This window comes from Pocillopora verrucosa, chromosome 11, assembly GCF_036669915.1.
Source record: "Pocillopora verrucosa isolate sample1 chromosome 11, ASM3666991v2, whole genome shotgun sequence".
Classification (NCBI taxonomy): Eukaryota; Metazoa; Cnidaria; class Anthozoa; order Scleractinia; family Pocilloporidae; genus Pocillopora; species Pocillopora verrucosa.
Window position 1 is genome coordinate 870,147 of NC_089322.1, and position 22,847 is coordinate 892,993.

At 37.1% G+C, this 22,847-nt stretch overlaps 1 protein-coding gene across 1 annotated transcript; it reads right to left on the minus strand.

The window, feature by feature from the left end:
* Positions 1-1,663: 1,663 nt before the first annotated feature.
* Positions 1,664-15,916, minus strand: LOC136284449 (uncharacterized). Its single transcript, XM_066174786.1, has 22 exons — positions 15,608-15,916; positions 14,747-14,885; positions 13,999-14,112; positions 13,789-13,914; positions 13,127-13,249; positions 12,389-12,511; positions 11,969-12,091; positions 11,403-11,525; positions 10,748-10,918; positions 10,490-10,599; positions 9,984-10,042; positions 9,596-9,735; positions 8,369-8,665; positions 7,533-7,829; positions 6,705-7,007; positions 5,855-6,324; positions 5,289-5,383; positions 5,032-5,188; positions 4,546-4,612; positions 3,730-4,001; positions 2,899-3,061; positions 1,664-2,436 (listed from the first exon to the last, which is right to left on the minus strand). Exons 1-22 carry the CDS (start codon positions 15,914-15,916, stop codon positions 1,943-1,945), a joined length of 4,275 nt encoding a protein of 1,424 aa, XP_066030883.1. The 3' UTR covers positions 1,664-1,942.
* Between the last annotated feature and the right edge of the window lie 6,931 nt (positions 15,917-22,847).

Consider the following 22,847-nt stretch of genomic DNA (forward strand, 5'->3'; position numbering starts at 1 on the left):
ACGGAACATATTTTTGAACACCTGCTACAGGTGAATATAGCACGTTTTTGTTGCGTGATCGCTCAGGGATGTTGACGTTTTTTTTAATTAATAAGCTTATAGCATGTTGAAATTTGCTGATGTTCTCTAAATTACAATCACATCTTCTAGTCTGCTTCTTAAGATTATTCGCAAACTAAAATGACTGCGCTCAGGAATAAGAAAGAAATGTAAAAATCTTCCCAGCTGTCCTCTGCAAAACAGCAATGGAAAGTAAGAACATCTCATATTTTTTTGATGTTAACATATAGTTTTATTCATTATTTTTTCTTTAAACTCCAAAAATAGAAATAGTTCAGTGACGTCATCACACAACTGCCTTTTTCTACTCACACTTAAGTCGCATAACTCCGGCATATGCCAAAACATTGGCAAATCAAAAGCGTTTCTCGTTTCCACAGAGACCTTAGTTGAGGTTGACTTTGCAACATAAGGCAGGGGAGACTATTTGTAGTACACCATTTATATCCTTGATTTCGGGTCATCTAAATTGAAAAGCTGAATTATTTCTACAGAAGAAATTTTGGGAGTAATTTATTTCCAATGATTTACTTCAATTTTGAGACCATTCGCCTCCACTAGGATGGTAAGTTTCAGTTTTAACAATGCATTAATGTTTACAGGGTTTATCCCAAGATTTCATTTTTTCTTGGCAATAAACAGAGTTATTGTTTTCTTTTCTATATTTGCCTTTTACTTCTCCGAGAAACAAAACCATTAAAATTTATCGCGTCCTTAAGATGTGGTACGAAATTACATAGTTCGACTGTTTAATAATGACATACTTTCCTGCTAAGAGTAAGGAGAGTGGGGTAAAGGGGGCAGGGGGTATACCTTGAAAGGATAAAAGTATGGAAATTCACTAGGCAATATTTCAAAGATTAAATATAATATAATACACTTTATTTCAAGAGGACAGCACGGAATAGTTACAGAAACTAGTAAACTTGTGGCCCTCCATCTAAAATTCAAATTACAACAACATATTCCGAATATACAAAGCCAAAGTGCAAAATAAATAAAACTATGGAAATATAGAAGTTCTGCATCAATATAAATAAGTATAAAAGCTAATGATATGAAAAGAGAAATATATGCAAAATAAGATTAAACTATGAAATGCTGTAATTCCTTGCCGCTCTTCGAAGAAGATATTTCGATAGTTATTCTTAAACGAATAACTTATTAATCAACTTATAAAGAAATTGAACTTATCTGCAAAATTTTTAGCGGGTGAGTATATGAAGTAAATTCATATTTTGTTGTTCTGGTCAGTGGCTACGAAGTTAAATTCTACTTCCTGCAGAGTTTTTATAAATGACAGTGAAGGTGAATGGTCTCCAAATTGAGTAAGTGACGAAATGTCTCTGTTCAAACACAGGACGAAATCACATGTTTCCGTATTTCTGAAACGTGGCGGAAACAAGCAACTCCATGTTTCCGTTATGTTTAACATGCACAAAAAGTGGTCCGGTTACGTTGTATACGCAGCAACGGAAACGCGAGAAAACGTCACGAAACCGGTAACGGAAACACAGGTTATCCGTCGTGTTTCCAGAACGGTTTAACATGTTTCTGCCACGTTTCCGTTTACGGATTCTTGCAATTTCGTCCTGTGAAATGTGTAATTTCCTTATCAAAAAGGAAATGCCAAATAGGAAATATTGTGGAAAAAGATTGTAACTTTGAAGAAGGAGGTCTGCAATGTAGGCTGGAAAATACAGGGAAAGCAATTCCGAAAAGGATTTTTCACAAAATGCAACATTTTGGGGAATTCGAAAGAACATTTTTTGGGATGATTTTGCAAATGCATTTGGGTAATATAACCATTATGAACATGTCTAGTTTTAAAGTTCCTCGGTTTACCTTCTCTCTCCCCGATTCACAGCACGCAAGACATTAGCTATTTTACAATATTAAGCTTTCTGGGCTTCGTATAACTTTTCTTCGCTTTACTGTTATGTAAAGTTGTCTCACAACCCATATCACGTTGACGGTGATCATTGGATGAGCTTTTTGACCTCAACAATACTTCAGCACGATTCAAAGCTGCAGAATTTGGGGAATGCCATTGTTGAGTCTGATCGGGAAGGCTTTTTTTCGAGCTGGGCCCGATGAGTTTTCTTTTCATGTCGAAGGAGTTTTCAGCAGACGAGCTTGAATAGACTGGATTTTTTATCACCAGGCCAGGAATTTTCGAGCTCTTTGTAGATCCTCCAAGTTTCTTTCCAACTGTATGTTTTTCTTTGATCTTCTTGATTGCTTGTTTGTTCTTCTCTTTACTCGCATTTATCTTGATGAACAGCTCAGAATAGAACGAGTTCACGAATTCGCTCACTTCTTCAACAAAAGCTTCTTTCGAAGCAAAATGTGATGTAGATGATTTGAGTCTTGCAACTGAAATAATAAAAATTTCACGATTGATTGCTCTACCATAAATCGTAAAACTCAGGCTATTTTTTTAAAAGCTCAGCCTCCAAAAGTAAAGAGTCAAATCTAGCAAATTCTCCCGACGATTCCTCCCGTTTTTGAGCGAGTTAGTTGTCTGGTAGCTAATAGTTCCCATCTTGGATTTGCAAAGGGAGAGGAAGGATAAGCTGACAAATATTCGAAGGAAAACAAACCTCGTCATCTCCTTCCAGCGGCCAGTCTGTCTTTCTATGAATTGCCTCGCTAGATTACATTTTTTTTAGCCAACCCAGGTCATCTCGGTCACACCAATCCAAAATTGCGGCCAAGAGAAATCGATCTCGCAATTCTCCCCAAGCATTTGCCTTTATGTGTATTCTATGTTCACATTTGAAATAAACCAAACCAGACACCCTATTTGGTTTCCATTAAACAAAGCAATACCTTTACCTTTGTTTTCCAGAGGAACAAATATCTTATAATGATAGATAAGTCCAACGATGACAGCAACTCCTAACATTCCAATCAAAGAAGCCATCGCGATAAGGAACATATCAGAAGAACCATCAAACAGGCCCGTGCTTTGTTCCACATCCTCATCTGATGAAGCTGGCTAAAGTAAAAAAAGAACGATCAGCGTTTTCAAATTGCACGGGGCTGTCTGCAATGTACCTTTGGTGGGTAGACTGTGCCACGAATAGCTTGAGATTATACGATTTCTTTAATGACAGAGGGTAGTCGGTAATGTCAGTCAGGTAATGTCTATCAATACTGGAAGCTTATTATTACCTTAGAAACATAGAGTTGCAAAGAGTGCTCTAAAACTCGTTCCGGATAAAGATATCTATTTAGCACCAATTTCCTAATGTTCAAAGGCGCTTTCCAACCTCAAAAAGATAAAAAATGGTTCTATAAAAGTAATAAAAAAGCTAATTCAATGAAGAAAAGTTTTAAGTGTAATTAGGAAAACAGGCACTGATGAACTGTTTCTGACATACAAAGTATTACTCGGTGTTGATGCTTCAGAAAATAAAACCAGCTTTTATGAATTGATCGCTCGCGTTTTCCTGCCCTTCAGACAGTTTGATTGGTTTTACCGTGCGTTCTTATTGGTTCTTTCGATATTCTCCTTTTATCTGATTGAACGTTGTGATTTCTTTGCTTTATTTTTACGACAATTAATTGAAGTTTTCTCTTCTAACCCAAAACAGTACCTCAAAAACCTCTGCATACTCCATGTGTTCAAACAAAGGCGTTTTTTAAAGAAAATGAGACACTTACATCAAGCGTCTCTGTTGTGTTCTGGATGATTTGGATTATTTTGCTTATTTGCATGCTGATGTAATCGCGACATCTCTGTTCCACATTTACTGCTGCTCCTGATAGAACAACTCCATAACCAAATGGTCTGTCCAGAATCTCTTTGACGAATATTTTGTCGTTGAAGAGCTCGTCTTTGTGTTCCGCCGCAACATATGTGTCTAAAAGAGCACCTTCAACTTTTCCATCCTCCAGCGCTGAACGGATGTCCTCAAAGTTGGTATATTTCTTATCTGTGATTCAGTTATAGGTTAGTTAAGACTTATGATTATAAACAAGTTTTCTCACGGCTTTACTGAGCAAAACGCATTTCCAATAGCATTTTTTTTTTTTGCTGCAAGTTTACATTTCCAAGTAAGTTTACTTAGACTTGGTAGTTTAAATAACCAGCGACACAAGCTTGCATATCAAAGATCAACTTGTTTGATATTTTGATATTGATGATATCAATTGGATTGTTAGCTATCACGTCCCCGATAACAAAGTCGGAGAAGAAATTAATAACCTAAGCAGTGGCAGTGAATGATAAGAGGCTGAAAATTATCCTTGTCATGCCAGCTGCCCTAAAAGAATTTTTTTTCTCATAAAACACATTTTTTTCATTTTTTTTGACACCTTCAATCTTGGACGAAGGGACCTGCCTAACAAACAAAGTGCTTTTTCTTTCCCACATTAATGTATCAAGGAAAACACGCTGGCTACATGCAGATTAATTGCTTCCTTTTGGTTAGAAAAGTATAGTAGTAATCACAGAAAAAAAGGAAAATTCAGTATTACCTTCATTTACTCTTGCGTTTTTCAAAGTGCCGACGCGTTGCTCTGTAGAGTTTTGAATGGCTCCAATCTGAAATGACATAAATATCCATAAACCAAGCAAACTGAAATCTCAAACGTCCAAAGTAATACAATTTTTATCCATTTCTCTGCTAAATAAAAAATCAAAGAAGAGATTAAAGACACTTTCGTGACTTTTCAGGAGCAAGCAATGAGACAACCAATCAGTCATTTATTAGTTCCATCTATCGATCGATCAATTAATCCATCAATCAGTCAGTTGGCCAATCAATTAGTTGGTCTGTTCTAAATCGACAAATAAGTCCATTTATTCACCAATACTGAATTAACCATTTGATAATCAGTGCATTGTTTGTCATTATTATGCAAATCCATTGATTTTGTTGCAGAAAAATTTGCTGGTGAGATTCCATCCAAAGCGCAAAGAATAGTTAGAAACGTGTTGTGAAAGTCTTCGAAATAACTCACCTTTGTGCCATAGAGGGTAACGGGATATGATATAGATGAAGACGTGAGCGCTGAACAAATTGTACCAATCAGAATTGAGATAATAACTAGACCAGTCAGGGTCCATGCGATACCAAAAATACGAGCAGGAACAGAACGGGGCGAACGATCTCCATAACTGATTTAAGGAAAAAAAAAAAAAAAAAGCAACAAACAAATGATAAAGGTCCTTAACGAAGTTCATGCGACCAAAAGTTATTTTTTCGTGCTGTTCTCACCCGACGGTTGTCATGGAGATAAATGACCACCAGAATCCTTCACCGACGCCTTTACTAAAAGAGGCTGGAAATTCATCCGGGTTTTGCTTCATGTCCTGTTTAAAAATATTACGTGAAAAAAAGTTTTAAAAAATTATTTATACTTCTAATAAACTACTGCATCTGATCTGCGCGAGGCTTGACAATGTCGTTTCAAAGAATTGTCGAATAAGAAAAAAGACACATGATTTCAACAGAAGAAAAGAAAGAAAATCATACTTATTTTCATAAGGCTTATGGCTTAAACGAGGGACAATTCAGGGAAAGAGAGGTAAAACGGTTTTATATTCAAAAAAATAAATTAAACAACATTGCCACTACTTCACCGATTTACGCCTCTACGCGGAATGAGCCCACGCCTGTTCGATGCTAATTCGGTACAAAGCCGCTTGTTTAGAGCGTGGCAAATATTGATGGAATTTCTTCCTCGCTTAGAGGAATCTCTTATCAAATAATTTGTGTGAGATGAACCAAATAAATCCAATTTCATGTTTTCTAACAGGTAAATACTTGTTATATCTACTCACCAGAACCCATACAATAAACCCTGCGATGAACGCCATACAGCCTGAAAGCACTACCAACGGAGCGCAATCCAACACAGCACTTATCATGTTCCGGGCCGCTGTTCCAGGCATCCTCTTCACTGCAATAAACGCTAGTCCTGGAGACTCCACAAGGTTTATGTAGACATTACTTCCCATGAACCTTGTGATGTATTCGTTGCCATAAATCGGGAAACTTATCTGTGGGATATTATTAATGTCAGCTAGAACTCCTAAGAGACTTTTCTTGAAGGCATCTTTTCCTTTTCCGTTTGAGTCAGTTTTAACTATAGTACGACCGTATTCGGGACAGGTGTCGCAAGCCACTTGAATCATGTCAATGACAATGTTACTCAATATTCCACCAAACTTCTTGTCCTGTCTGTTCACTCTTAGATATGGAGAAGCTGACCAGTAGTTAGTGTAAAGGATTTTCGGACAGCGACAGGTTTCTAAAAGAGAAGGAAAGACGAAAAAAAGAAGAAAAAAAATTCCATTTTTTTTATCAGAAGGACAAAAATCAATACTCACCAACATGCTAATGTCCTAACCTCCCACTCACCTCTCCCTCATCGAGAGAACCAAATCACGACACCATATAAAGAAGCGGTCTGCATTACTTATCTCCTGGGGGGGGCGGGTGTTGGAGAATTTGGTTTGTATCAAGATATAATTTACCTCATCCCCCCATAAGACTCTGTAATATGCTTATGAACCCCTTTCTTGCCAGTTAATTGGCAGTAAATTTCAAGTAAAGTTCTGAAAACAATTTACAATGAGGCTGCTATCATTTTTCTCTTCTCCTGGTATTTCACTCCCACATCAAACTCACCACCGTAAACATAATCGCTATACGGGCCCATGCCCTTTTGAGTGAACGCCGCCACTTTAATTTCGTAAATTGAGTAGGTTTGAACTTTCAAAAATATGAAGAGATCCGTTGATTTTGCTATGGCTGTTTCCTCCTCCCATGGAAGAACTTCCTTTTCAGCTGTTACAATTCTTCGATATTTTATGGAATACCCCATGAGAAGACCACCGACATAACCAAAAGGCACAGGACTCCAGGTGACTTTAATGAATTCTGCAGCTTTTAGTCTTTCAGCAGCTACGCTTTGAGGAGGCTTGCTAGGCACTAAGGATAAGAAAAAAAGCTCCTGACAAAACCATAGATTGATTGATAAGATTTCAGAGCCTTAGCGAAAGACTGCTGAGATATTCCAGACTTCTTCTGAAAATCTAGCTAGCTCAGAAGCACTCAACCAATTTCAAATCTTAAAAATATTATGCATCACAATATTCTTCCGTGTTATTCTTCCGCGCAGCTGTAAAACCTACGCTAAGCGTCCTTCATCACATTTCTATGTTCATGACTGCTTCATCCTCTATCAAGAAAGCTTGTGAAGATATTAAAGAAGATTGTCATTTGTAAATTTTGATAAGCCATCCTTGACCCTGTGCCTTTAAAAATCCTCTATACTGTCTTCCATATATTTCTTGATAAGTCAGCCCTAATAATCTGTTGTTAAATCAATCAATATCCCCCATATATTGTTTCTTCTCCCTATGAACTCTTTAAATGGAAATATGCTGCACGGAGACATTTTTAACTCCTGGAAATAAAAGAGTTAACTGTGAATAGAAGAGTGCATAAACTCACCATCTCCAAACGTATAAGCGATGTCAGAATACTCTTCGCCACAGCCTTTTGATGTTCTAGCGCAAACCACAACTTTGTATGGTGTGAAATATTCCAGATCTTTCAAATGTATTTCATATTCATCTACACCTAGTGTCTTGCTCATCCAGGGCGATGACCCATCATCTATTGCGTATCTCACCTCGTACCCTAGAAGTATTCCATGCACATGGACTTGGCTGATTTGTTCCCAGGAAACATGGATTGAACTCTCACTTGTAGATTTAATGACGCTATTGGGAGGCGGTTCACTTGGTACTGGGTAGAGAAGAAAAGTAGTACTAAGTTCAATATAAAAGGTTTTTAGAACAGAAAAGTATTCAGCTTGTTGAAGAAAACGTAACTCATCCGCATTACAAATGAGATAAAGCAAGGGACGATGTCATTTGATTGACAATGAATTGTATATGGTCTACTCTCTAGCGCAACTGTTGTGATCCCTCAAACCTGAATAATTTAATTTCAGCGATGCCACACTTATATGGTGGCTCTTACTTCGATTTTTACCGAATCAAATTGAAATTTGCGGTGTTTGTTACGGTGGGAGAAAAAAAGGAAATCACGGACAAAGTCAGCTCACTTTGGCAACCCTTTCAACTCCGACAGTAATTAACCTACCATTCATTTGCATAGTTTTACAAAAAATGTCATACAAACAGATGTACAGGATCAACAGGGGGGTCATTTTGATATAACACACAGTTCTCTAAGCTGATTTTTATAGATTTACTTCTTGGCGTGTTAGCGAGAGGCCTGGCACAGAAACTGAAAGGTTTCTCTTCATATTTCAAACTTACCGTCCTCCTGAGTGCTGACAGAGACTGCCTTACTAGACACTCCATTTCCGCTGCTTGTAAAAGCATACACCCGGATGGTGTAGTTAGTAAACTTATTTAAATCCTCAAGCACTGCTTCTGAGGGATTGGGAGGTAATGATTTCATAATATCTGGTTGGAATTTCTGATTGATTTCTTTATATACTACAACATAGCCAAGCAGTGGAGCGGAAGGTGGCTGGAAGACAGCAGTCCATTTTAACTCAACTCTCGTCGAAGTGGTACTAGTAGCCTCCGTGATGAGTGGAGCTTCCGGTACTGCAGAACAAAAATACTGTCAAAGTTATCCAAATCACGTAATGCGTGCTGAGCAGAGATTTTGATGGTTTAAAATGTATTTTAGCCCGCTCTCACGATTGTTCAGACTGCTTCGTTTTTAATTTCTTCAGTTCTTATAATAATGGCCATACAGCATGACAGGACGGAAAATGTATGTACTGTAAGTACCTCCCGTTGTCCCATTCTAAGGCTTTGTATGGGACAACGGGAGGTACTTACAGTGCACGCATTTTCCATCCTGTCATGTTATGATCTGCGCGGCCCAATTATGTTTTAGGCCCTTAGCTCTTAAAGCTGATCTTTGCCATTATATACTGGCTTGGGCTAAAATACCTCTTGGACCCGGAACGTACTCAATGCCGAAGAAAATATACTGTGTCGTTTTATTATTTGAAGGTCTTTAGCCTCTCCTTTTTAACATAAGTTATAAGATACTTTGGCAGCTTAAAGATTGAAACCTAACGAGATATATTCATTAAAGAATACGAAATTGTGAAGAGGAAGAATCATCGATGAGCCACACTTATTTTGCAAAATTTTGGATTTTTTTCATTTTTTACAGGTCTTCGGTATATTAAACGCCAGCTCTCAGAGGTAGTTACAGCTGACGTCTCTAGACATTTTAGGAAATATTGATATCTTTCATCCTCGTCAACGATAAGCCAAAGGCGTGAGGCAAGAAATATAGGCCAAATCAGAGTCGTCCTTGATTGGAAGTCGTCAAAATCCAAGGAAATTACGAAGGCTTATTAGAACAAAATATAGTCTCGCGGTGGAACAATGCAGTAAGCTCAGAGCCAAAACTAGCAAAATGCCTGAAGGGTACTAGCTTCTCAAGCTAATGATGGAGCAGCGCAATCCCGTAATGCTATTTACACTCATCAGTTGAGAATTACTTTGCTTACGTACCATTCGAGGCTGTGATATTAAGCAACTCAGCTGAAGTTTCCCCCAATGCACCTCCCGCTATTTCTTCTTGAATTGAAACGATCTGTAATGAGTCTATTCCAGGGTAGGTAACGTTAAAACTAGAAATAACACTTCCAGGTCTGAAAATGAAGAAGACGAATTAAAGCCGTCATTTTCGAATGCGAATATATTGATATTGTACTGTTAAGTGCGCCTTATCGTGTAACAAGGAAGTTTAAGGTTTAAAGCGGCGCACATGACTTGCATGAAACTACCGCAGGGAATGCTAGTTTATCGTTAGTTACACACCACTGTTAAGTCAGGCTACTACTCTCTAAAACTTGCCTTCAGTTTCTAATGAATCCCAAACACAACTTACATAACGCACCTGAACTCTAAAACCACCACTGTAACATCTTCATCTCTTTTGTTATAAAAATTGATTATCTAGAGAAAACGACAAAACAAACAAACAAACAAACAATAAGATAGCAAGGCGTTAATAAGGAAATTAATTTCGAACTAAACTTAGCCAAAATCAAAACTAGAAAAATCTTAACTCCAACCCTTAACAAATCCCTAATCCTGCATCCAGAATCCCGTGCCTCGATTTCCGTATTTCGCATCCCAAAGCCCGTACTCTATGTCTTTTCTCATCCTTAGCCCCATGTCCTGCTGCGCCTCGAGCAATACTTACGCTTCTTTCTCGTACTCCAAACTTCCTTCATGCATCCATTCCTCGGTATAGGCGCATTAGACATGAACCAATTTTGAAATGTTTAAAAATTTGACAACGCAAAAACCGGCATCAGTGCCGCCCCGTCAGTAGGATGCATTGGCATTTATGCTTAAATAAGTCGTGTAACAGATTAAAATTGCCGTAACACAAATGACCTCTTTCTTAATTGTATCTTCAAGGTCCATGTAATCTTCACTTTCCACACTAGCTAGATTGCTGTTCCAGTCTCTACTTTTTAACTTGAGTTTGTAGTTTATCATTTCAGCTGAAAATCGGAAACAAAAAATAGTTATTGGCAGATGCATTAATATTTTTTGTCACATAAATGGACCTTGGAAGTTTACCAGATATCTCAATCGAAGAATTACTGTAGTAGAAAGCAAACCTACGCATCATATAAACTAAAAGCGAACCTGGACAACTTGCCAAATTACAGCTCTCCGCTTCTGTGGGTAAACCTTCGCAGTTTTTCCCGCCAAAAGCTGGTGCTGGGTTATCACATGTGCGTTTCCTTGTTCTAGATCCGCCATTACAGGGTTTGTTACAGTTGGGCCATTCATTCCAGTCGCTCCAGATGCCGTGAACTTCAAAATACCCGAAAGATTTTGGAAGTTAATTTAATGCGACAAGAGTACATTTTCATGAAAGGACCAGCCACTCCCAAAGTAAATTGACGCCGAAAACGTTTGATCTCGGTAATAAGAGAAGTATATTACTCATCTCATGGGTGCTTAGGATAGCATAGAGTAAAGCCCCTTGGGATGTCTCTGGTCAGCCACTGAGCAAAAGAGAAGTCGTTGGTTAGCCAAACCAGTCCTTTTCCTTCTTCTATCCACGCTCAAGACGCTTGTTAAATTGCTGATCGTGGCAGTATATTCCATGCTACTAATGCTTAGCTTACTATAAAGTATTCTGAACTAACTTGGCGGTTAGGTATTGGAACGCTATATCTAAAGGTTTAATATTCCATTAATCTAATGAGGCTCGAATTCTCCTTTTTCTTACATTCATTAAGATTAACAACAACAACAACAACTTTTCGTTGGAACTTTTTAGAAGCTTTCCTACCTATCCTATTGCCACATGTATTACCGATGTATTCTGAGGTACAATTGCACGTGAAATCCTTCAGATCAGCTGTCCTTGTACAATTACCATCGTTTTTACATGGATTCGGGAGACAGGGATCGTCTGTTGAGAGATATACCCAAAGCAAAGCTGTTAAACTTTTTAAACATGCTGCAGCTCAAAAATGATCTTTGATGATGATGCCTAAGCTAGAGATTCGAAATTTCTATCTTTTGAGTTGAGTTCGTTGCGTACACTTGTTAATCGCGACAATGGCAGACAAGTATAATCTCTTTGCGACATAAATATAACACTCTCAAGGTCTTTTAAAATTCTCTGTTACGTTTCATACATAATATTTTCTCATAAAATATTTAGAGATTCTATGGATATAAACTGTACGCATACATCTCTAAGAAATACACATCATTACGATTTTCAAGCACATATTGAACCAGCATTCAAAACTATGGCACGTCCTGGAATGATGTTGTTGTTTCGTTAATATTATGTTAATTTTTTCTGTAAAGTAAAGTTAACAATTATTTTGGTAAACAAGATAGCACCTTTTAGAAGAGAACAATCAAAACCGACAAACTCTGAAGTGCAGTTGCAATTGTATCCAAGAAGGTTGCTCTCCGCGGTGCACATCCCGTCATTGTTGCAGGGGTTGTCTGAGCATCGGTCACCTGATAGGGAACTTTGATTTAGAAAAATGCAAATATTTTCAATACCTCGCAATACAAATACATAGTTCTGACTTCCATGAGAGACTCCTAGATAGTTGTTCTCACTCAAATAAGGCCTACAAAGTAGAAAATAGAACTGATAAATTGATGCAACTCTATGACTGGTTGATGTATGTAGAAATGGGTAGAATAGATTACGTGTAAACAAACGGATGGACTGACGTCAATTCTAGGATTTATGAATTCACTGAGTCTTTGGTTCAGTGATTGATTGCACTTTTGGTGAATGTCTCATACCTTGCTCGAAGCCACAGTTAAATCCAATATACCCTGAAGGGCAGCTGCATTCAAAACCCAGCGGGTTACTGTCCTCTGTACAGGTTCCTCCATTCAGACAGGGCTCTGGTGAACACGGGTCACCTATATAATAAATAAAGAAAATGCAAAAAGTCAAATTCAGAGGGAAAACTTCATATACGTCCAACCTAATGCATCAAGTCGAATTTAAGATCTGGAATATTGTCTTTGTTAAAGGAGGAAGACTAAAATAACCTCTGGTGATCCCCCAGAATATGGATGACAATTGAAACCAAACTCAGCCACTATGTAAACACAGGTACGTGAATCGAACCCGAGCCAAAATGATTGCACAGCCCTTCGCATGCACCTCGTCACTCCTGCGTTTACCACCAAAAATAACCTTTTCAAGAGTGTTCTAATGGGTGATTTTACTTTTAGTGGAGTTATCTTTTGTGTTTTGTTTAATTCACTTTCATAGCATTGTCTATTAGCAATCATCTCTTTACTTGTAATCTGTGAGCTTCCTAATCCGTCGTTGAAGAGAATCTGTCCTTTCCTTTACACACCCTATTTACCCTTATAATAAAATCAAGAGGTCCCTTATTCAGTTCCTTTACGTTTTGCAACATACACAGCCTCAATGCTGTGCGATTGGACTTTTTTAATACGATGCTTTGTGCTCGTCACCTCCTTACACATCATCCCGCCCTCTAATAACATAAGTGGCCATAGCACCTGACTCAGATCCACAGTTATAACTTGAGTACGACGATGGACATTCACACTCAAAATACGGCCATTCATCGATGTATTCACAAGTTCCTCCGTTGAAACAAGGACTAGGGGAACACTGATCAGCTGTTAATAAGGAGGAGAACATTTAATCTGAAATCTGTTGTCATTTTAAAACTTCCATTCTATTTGTTTTAGTTCTGCTAGTCCAGATATTGTTTTAGTTTACTGATAAGTCAAGAGAGTCATTCTGTCATCCTCTTATTTTGACATGCTGTCAGCCTATCACGTTTTCATTTCATCACTCCATCACTCTATAATTCTCTCATTCAGCCATTTTTTCATTAATTCAACTAATTTATACTTCTGTTATTCTGTCAATCTTCCCTTATGTGTCTCTTTCAACCCTCCATTTTCGGTAACTATATCCTTCAGTTTAGATGCCTTTCCTTCTTTCTTCCTTCTGGCAACCTTTCATTTTGTTATTTCAGTCTGTCTGTCAGCCTGTAAATTTATTGGTTCATTCCTCCATCTGCGTTCTTGTTTTTTCTTTTTTATTGATAAATGATGTAATCATATAATTACTCCATCTTTTATCTGTTTCTTAAATTCTTGGTCTATGTATTGTTTGGTGGTCTAAAGAACGACATAATTAGGTTCCTTACGTATTTGATACCAGCAATTATGGCCCAGGTATCCAGCTGAACAACTGCATCTGAAGTAGGGCCAGTGATGAAGGAACAAACAGGTACCTCCATTTAAACATGGCTGACTAAGTGAGCATACATCTCCTGTAATGAGATGGAAAAAGAGGATGTTATCTAGATTTAACCTTGACATGGCAAGCTTTAATTGAAACTAGAGAAGTCCCTTACCAATCTCACATCTATCACCATTGTATCCCGAAGAACAACTGCAGGTGTAACCTCCGGTTATTAAGTTACGGTTACAGGTTCCACCATTCAGACAGGGATATGATAAACAAGAATCTACAGACATTTCAAACGATAATTAAAAAGTTTGCAAAATAATTGAGGAGAGAGATTAGAGTGCGTCTGGGAGAAAAGCGTTGATCAGTAGAAAGATTCACAAGATTATTATTGTCGGTGACTGTGTCAAGTACCTAAGGTTTGTGTACCGCTTTTCTGCTCACCATCCATGATGGATAGCGAGTTATGTAAAGTAGGCTAACTATGAACAATTACAAACTAAATAACAAGCTTTAATGGCTACCAAATACATGCCAAAACGTTAAGATTATGCGATCTCGATTTTTACGCGTGAAAATTGATTCAGGCCTCGCCCTCATCATATATTACACGAAAGAAATCTCGACACCAGTGTTAAATAGTTGACGACCACCAGGCCCGAATCAGCCATTGTGCATTTAAATCCAGAGCAAATAATATGATTGTTTCAGAACTCAACTAAAAGGAAGGCAAGTGCTTTTCATTGTACTTTGTTTATAACCACGTAAGGTTATTCTGCGAGCGCCGTTGTCAATTAGACTTCATCATTTCTGAGATCGCTAGAAGATGGATTATTTCCATTCATACACAAAATTTGCTTAAAATTGCTTTCAGATGTTGTACTGATTCTGTTTTACCTAAAACTCCTTATTACCTCTACAACCGTAGAGCTCTATCCTCAGTGCTATGCTATTGTGCCACTCCGTTGGACTAAAGCGGAAGACACTCGCTCTGACTGGTGGGTTCAGTTCATTATGGAAAACGCTGCTACTGTCTGTATTTGCAGTAAATGTCTGAAATTGGAAAGATGGTAATCTGTGTAAGATTGATCAGAAAAGTTAAACCGTAAAAAGCGACGAATCAATTAATGGCCACTGTTAAAATGGAGGATGGGACAATCCATCTTGTAGCATATCCTGAGCCTTCCTTATTATCTCAATAGTAAAGTTGTTATCACAGCTATAATGAGGATGAAATATGGTCATTGTTAAATTTAAGCTTAAGTGCGTGCTGAAGAAACTAAAAACAATTTCGAGTCTTTTGTTTTCCACCACGTTGCAGTTATACTTTCTCAAACTCATGACAATACGTCTGAGCTTATCTCAAGAAGTTAAGCGAATCCTAGCATTTTTAAGACTTCATAAAAACATGCAGGGTGCTGTTGTTGTTGCCTTTTTTTCTTTTTGTTTTTTTTTTATATTTTTACAAGGTTTTTTTAGTCCTGAGGAAAGCCGAAACTGCCCATGTGTGTTTGATATCGCCTATCAGCTGTTGACACGTCACTTGCCCTTTGCGCCTCTCTGTCAGGTTGATGAATGAATGGCAAGGCATTTACCATTATCAATCCAAGGTCCTTTTACATAGTAAACAAAATAATACAAATAGCTGGTAGGTACTAAATTCTGGTAAAGTGTTCTATTTTTTTTTCGACAAGTGAGTACTGTAATCGTTGAACGTTGAAGACTTGAAGAGAAATTTCATACCCCGCCCATAGATTATTCTCTATTTCACTCACCTTGGCGTGGATATCGCCATGGCCCTTATAAAACTGCACTCTTATTCTAAATCCCCAGTACCTCAGCTGGAATTTTTTGACCCATGCTTCTCTTTTACTCTGTTTTCCTTGAGTAGCTAAACCAGTGACCCAGGTCAGCTCGTTTCCCAAATTAACCTGCAACCATTGATTTCTATGGTCCAGCAAAGGTACCCAGGACTTTGGCTTCTTTTTGTACTGATAGTGCAGTCTTGCAAAGCCAACGCGAGAAGAATTGTCTTTTTCCGAGGATGCAATAAGCTGATGTTCTCGTATTGCACCACTTTGCATCCCAAGAGGCCTGTGACACTCTGTTGTTAGAAAAAAAGTGTTCTATTCGAATATCAGAGTAAACATATGTCATAAAAAGTAATAGAGATCTTCAAATGTTCTTTGTCAAATGTAGGGTGATAGCATTTTTTAATGAAACATTCACTACTCAGCAAGTCAAAAATTTTCTGTGCCACAATCAATCCCAATGTGCGAGATTTCTAACTGTCTGTTAGAAGTTTGGTGCGTTAGCCCTTCGTCAGAGTCTGTCGGTCTGCCAGGCTATCAATCTTAATAAGCTGGTCTGATTGGCGGTCAGCCTTTTAGGCAGTGGTTTTTTCAACCTGCCATTCTGTCGGTCTGTTTTATTTTTCCTTGTTCGTTCCATTCATTCATTTGCCTGTCTCCTCGTTATTTCTTTCAATCATTAAGATGTCTTTCTAGAAATATGTTATCGTTGTAATGCCAGAGAACGACTGATGATTTTAATATGCGATATATTGGTCAAAATAAAATTCCATTACGTTTTGTGCTACAGTCATTCCCAGTGTACCACATAAGACACATGCACTTGAAGCCATCTGGCGTATTCGTGCAGTTTCCATCGTTCTGACAGGGGTTTGAAGAACAGAAGTCTGCATAACATAGAAACACGAAAGAAAATTAACGTTAAATCTTCCTCATACAACTAAAGCAATTGGGAGCTCAATAAGAAGTCACAAATTTGCAATTTCGTCGTGAAATCTACATTTTGAACTTCCTCTTGCCTTCTCAAATGTGTTGACATTGTGTGTGGCTGTTATATAAATATAGAGAATAATACATGGGCGCGCGTAGATATGGAATTTCTCTTCGAGTGTTTAACTCGATAGCTCACGAGTGAGCGCAGCCAACGAGTGAGATGTCGAGTTGAACACTCGAAGAGAAATTCCACATCTATAAGCAACCATGTATTATTTTGTTTATCATATAAACACAATAGCCCTTTACTGACAAGAAAAGCCGACTTCACTAATGAATTAAAATAAATGAATCGACAATCTCCAAATAACAATCGTAGAGTGCGTTGGCGCTAACTCATAAGGTGGAAAAATGCGTTGAATCATGATAACAAAAACAACAATGGTCGTGATTTCAATTTACAAAACTCTCATTTATTGATTTTGTCCTTACCGCCAAAAGAAGTCTTTCAGGTGAACGGCCAAAATCGGCCAGTGGCGAATCTTCCAGTTGTCGATTTTCATTGTCAGCCGCGAGAAATGCCAATATCAAAGCCACTGAATACGTAACTTTCGGTTTTTCTTTTTGTATATTGGTTTTTCCCCCTTTTAGGAAAGTTTGAACCTCACCGTTTGTCAGCGATACGGATATTTTAGTGTTTTAGCCGCCACAATCCGAGAAAGTTTCGACAAACTACCTTGTATTGAGAATTGCGAAGTCTGTACTGTTCATTCGTCAACCTGACCGAGTGACGCCAAAGGCAAGTGACGTGTCCGCAGCTGATTGGCTATATCAACACACGTGAAAAAATAAGATATTTTTTCACGTGTGTTGTTTCTTCTCTTCTCTAGGCCGGAATTCCTTTTATAACACCGCAGTTAACGTGATTATAAAAAAGAAAATATATATATATATATATATATATATATATATATATATATATAAATATATATATAGGGAGTCTGCAAGTCGATTTTCGCGTGGAACAGTGCTCAATACGTTGAAGCAGAGCAGAATAAATATTATGAGAGGAAAAAAGGAGGCAACTACATTTTCCCGACAAGCCTGTTTCGTGAATCACTTCACTCTTAAGCGATTCACTCTTAAGCGATTCATTTCCTCTATATGTAAATGAAACACCTCAGAATTTGATACCAAAGGGATGTAGAGCATGTGAAAGAACGAAGTGTAGTTGGTGTAAAAAGATCAACCAGACCACAACTTTCACCAGTCCTAATAACAACAAGACCTATACCATATTTCATACAGTGGACTGCCAATCGTCATGGATCATTTACATAATCGAGTGCAACATTTGCAAACTTCAATACATTGGCAAAAGCGAAACTGCATTTAACCTACGGTTAAACAATCACAGAAACCATATTAAAAAGGGAGTGAGTAGCTGCGAACTCACGGAACACTTTTTACATAACAAACGAACTCACGACTTTAACAATAATGTTACCATAACCATTATAGAGCAAATCCGAAAAGATCATTTAGAGACTGACAAAAAGAAAGAAGTCCTTAGAGAAAGAGAGATTTTTTGGCAAAGAACATTAAACTCCTTTCAGCCATATGGACTAAACAAAAGAACTGGATAAAGCTTTTACGCGAAAACCTTTATAAAGTTTTAGGTACATAAATTGTTTATAACATACGTTATAAAGGTTTTAAAACTGTTAACCAATTAGAAACACTAATTGTTTATGAGAGATTTTACTCAGCATTTAATTAAGCAACATGCACTGTACTACGTCACACAATTAACCAATTACGACTCTGTAACAATTGCATGTTAAGGCCCCTGAGGAAGGCAAATGCCGAAACGCGTCGGGTCTTGAATAAAGCGTTGAAAACGGAAAAAAAAAAAAAAAAAAAAGGGTCTTGAATAAAGCGTTGAAAACGGAAGCACATTCTCCATTGTGCAAATTTTATATATATATATATATATATGTATATTATGTATGTAGACACATATATTTGGGGAGGCAGGGCAGGTTACAACTTCTCCACCCCCTCCTTCCCATGCACACTAAAAAGAGCTTTTAAAAAGATATTTAAGAGGAAAAAGATGAGAGATTTAACAGTCATTGCAACTCCATGGTACCTGGACTAGCAATGACAGGAATGAAGAAAAGCTCCTTGCAAACGGTTGATATATCAACGTATCTAACATGAGACAAAAGGGTTGCAGAGGGTTACTATTACTTCCTACAGTAAATTTATGCTCCATTGACATTGAGAAAATTGTATTGTCTACTCCACCGTTTCCTTAAATCTTCGGCCCTACCCTGCAAAGTGGCACACAGAGAACCAGTGTACATCGGTGGACATTTACAAGTGTAGGATCCACTAGGGTCACTAGTGCAGGTGCCATTATTCAGGCATGGATTGCTCGAACAGGGATCTGTACAACATAAATAAAATTCGACAATAGTGAGCCATGAAAATAGAAAAAATTACAATTACCAATAGTTTTAAAAGCTTTTATCTCAAACGAATCAGAAAAGTTGAAATATCATCAATGATGAAGACAGCGGAGCAGGGTACATAGGTTTAAATTATTCTTGATTTCCGTTGGCTTGTCAGTCAGCTAGCTAGAGAGTTATTCAGTAAGTCAGTCACTCATGATCAAAGATTCTATCACTCGGTCAGCGGGTTTTTCTCTCTATTTGCCTGTCAGTCATTCAAACAATATCTGGGTCAGTCAGTCGGAGTCAGTAAGTCAATGAGTCTGTGGGTCAGTCAGTCAGTAAGTTAATGGAAGAGTCAGCCAGCCAGTAAATCAGTAAGTCAGTGATTTAGTAAGTCAGTGATTCAGTAAGTCAGTGAGTCAGTGAGTCAGTGAGTCAGTGAGTCAGTGAGTCAGTGAGTCAGTGAGTCAGTGAGTCAGTGAGTCAGTGAGTCAGTGCGTCAGTGAGTCAGTGAGTCAGTGAGTCAGTGAGTCAGTGAGTCAGTGAGTCAGTGAGTCAGTGAGTCAGTGAGTCAGTGTATCAATCAGTAAGTTTGTGACTTTAGCATAGTGAGTCTTCCTTTTCGATTCCATGTTATGCTTCACATCAGATGCTAGATAATTAGTTTTATAATAGATTAGAAAAAAGTTTAGCTGTTGAGCATTAACCAAGTGGCTTTCATCCAAAGCTTCAGGTTTAAATTGGAAACTGGCAACTTTTGCTCGTTATTGATGAAGACAAAGGGAAAATAAGCTTGAATCTTTAATTACCACTGCAACCGTATAACTCCATCCTCATTGCTATTCTATTGTGCCACTCCTTCACTACAAAGCGAAAGGTATGTGCTCTGATAATGGGGCTCAATTTGTGTCTGACAATACCATTACGGTCTGTATTTCCTTGGAACACCTAAAATTGGTAAGATATAACAAGAAAAGAAAAGAAAACTTCTGAAACGTAAAATACTACCAATACTGCTACTACTTCTATTACTACTACTTCTACTTCTCCTTCTACAACTACTTCTACTACTACTACTACTACTACTACTACTAGTACTACTACTATTACTACTACTACTACTACTACTACTACTACTACTACTACTACTACTACTACTACTACTACCACTACTTCTATTACTACTACTACTACTACTACTACTATTACTATTACTACTACTACTACTACTATTACTACTACTACTATTACTACTACTACTACTACTACCACTACTTCTATTACTACTACTACTACTACTACTACTATTACTATTACTACTACTACTACTACTATTACTACTACTACTATTACTACTACTACTATTACTACTACTACTACTTCTATTACTACTACTTCTACTTCTCCTTCTACTACTACTTCTACTACTACTACTACTACTAGTACTACTACTATTACTACTACTACTATTACTACCACTACTTCTTTTACTACTACAACTACTACAACTATTATTACTACTGCTACTTTTATTAATACTACTACTACTTCTACTATCACTACTATTACTACTACTACTACTACCACTATTACTACTACTATTACTACTACTACTACTACTACTAATATTACTACTACTACTAATATTACTACTACTACTAATATTACTACTACTACTACTACTTTTATTACTACTACTACTTCTACTATTACTACTATTACTACTACTACTACTATTACTATTACTACTACTACTACTACTACTATTACTACCACTACTACTATTACTACTACTATTACTACTACTACTACTTCCATTACTACTACTACTACTACTACTTCTACTATTACTACTATTACTACTACTACTACTATTACTATTACTACTACTACTACTATTACTATTACTACTACTACTACTATTACTATTACTACTACTACTACTATTACTATTACTACTACTACTACTATTACCACTACTACTTTTATTACTACTACTACTACTACTACTACTATTACTACCACTACTACTATTACTACTACTATTACTACTACTACTACTACTTCCATTACTACTACTACTTCTTCTACTACTATTACTACTACTACTACTATTACTACTACTACTACTACTATTACTATTACTACTACTACTACTACTACTATTACTACTACTATTAGTACTATTACTATTGCTACTACTACTATTACTACTACTACAACTACTACTACTACTACTACTATTAGTACTATTACTATTGCTACTACTACTATTACTACTACTACTACTATTACTACTACTACTATTAATACTACTATTATTACTACTACTACTATTACTACTACTACTATTAATACTACTACTACTACTACTACTATTACTACTACTACTACTACTACTACTATTACTACTACTACTATTACTACTAATACTACTATCACTACTACTACTATTACTACTTTTACTACTACCACTACTACTGTTACTATTACTACTACTACTATTACTACTACTATTAATATTACTACTACTACTACTAATATTACTACCACTACTACTACTACTACTACTACTACTACTACTACCACTACTATTACTTCTTCTTCTTCCTTCTTTTTAGCACTACGACTATTACTACTACATCTACTGCTCTTTCTACTACTACCACTTTTAGTACTACTACAACTGCTACTTGTTTTACTACCACTTCTACGTATCCCACTGCTGCTGCTGCTGCCACTGCTACTATTACTGCTGCTATTACTACCCCCACTACTCAATGAATATTATGTGAGTGATCTTCCCACTAATGAACACTGAATAAAGCCTGAAAATTTTTTAGGCCTGTACGGGAGCTTTACTAGATTAGCTAACAAGTCATTTGTTTGTTTGATTGTTAACTGCAAACACGATAAAAAGTTACAGTCAACCGCCATAAAACGCCATACTCAATCTCGGAATTATTTTCATTTCAGCCATTGAAGTCCAATTAGCACTACTCAATATGCCGTTAATTTTCCCGCCAAAATTCAAATGTTATTTTCAGCATTCAAGTTTTCTTTTCAACCTTATCCAAATTCAGCTGCTATTTTCAAGTTTTATTATCAGCAGTCAAGTTACCTTTAAACCATATGCAACATTCAAGTGTTACGAATATGTAGGCAATCCCCGCAGTTATGAACACTACTTAAGTAGTAGTGAAAATAAGGCCTGAAAAAATTCAGGCTCGTACGGGATTTGAGCCCGTGACCTCTGCGATACTGGTGCCGCGTTCTACCAACTGAGCTAACAAGACAACTGGTAGCTGGTTATTATGTTGGTTCCCATAAACCCTCAAGTGTTAATTTCAACAATGAAATTTTTTTTTTAAACATTGTCTTCACTTTTAGATACAAAAACCTTTCTTTTCATTCAAATTCGTTCCTTATTGCCATCAATTAGAGTTCAAACACACCTAAAAAGATCAACGTTTAAGTTTTTACATCAGCAATCAACTGTTTCCTTTAATTCCTGAGTCAAGTCTTTGCATCAACATTGAAGTCTTCGTTTGAAGAATGGGTAATAAATTATTCGCTCAAATTTAAGTTTCCTTCAACCTTCTAGACGATTCGCAAAAAAATGTGACTTCTTATAGAAGTGTTACCAAGCTTCTGCCACTTTAAAGAGTTGTATCGCTCAAAGCTTGTATCGTACTCACCTTATCAAAAATTCCCCCTGTCTCTTTGTAATTGTGCCAATTCGAATTCTTGTATCTTAAATAGTATTTTTTGACCCACTCATCAGCGTCTTCTCTTCCTTGTGTCGCTATAGC

What these genes read in the sequence shown, in the direction of transcription:
- LOC136284449 (XM_066174786.1), bottom strand. Translation starts at nt 15,916, where the DNA reads ATGCAAAGTGGTGCAATACGAGAACATCAGCTTATTGCATCCTCGGAA. An exon ending in TAACTGTGGATCTGAGTCAG is followed by an intron (nt 12,512 to 13,126) that starts GTGCTATGGCCA and finishes TTTATTATATAG; the next exon opens with GTGACCCGTGTTCACCAGAG. An exon ending in TGTTCCTCTGGAAAACAAAG is followed by an intron (nt 2,437 to 2,898) that starts GTAAAGGTATTG and finishes TTATTATTTCAG; the next exon opens with TTGCAAGACTCAAATCATCT.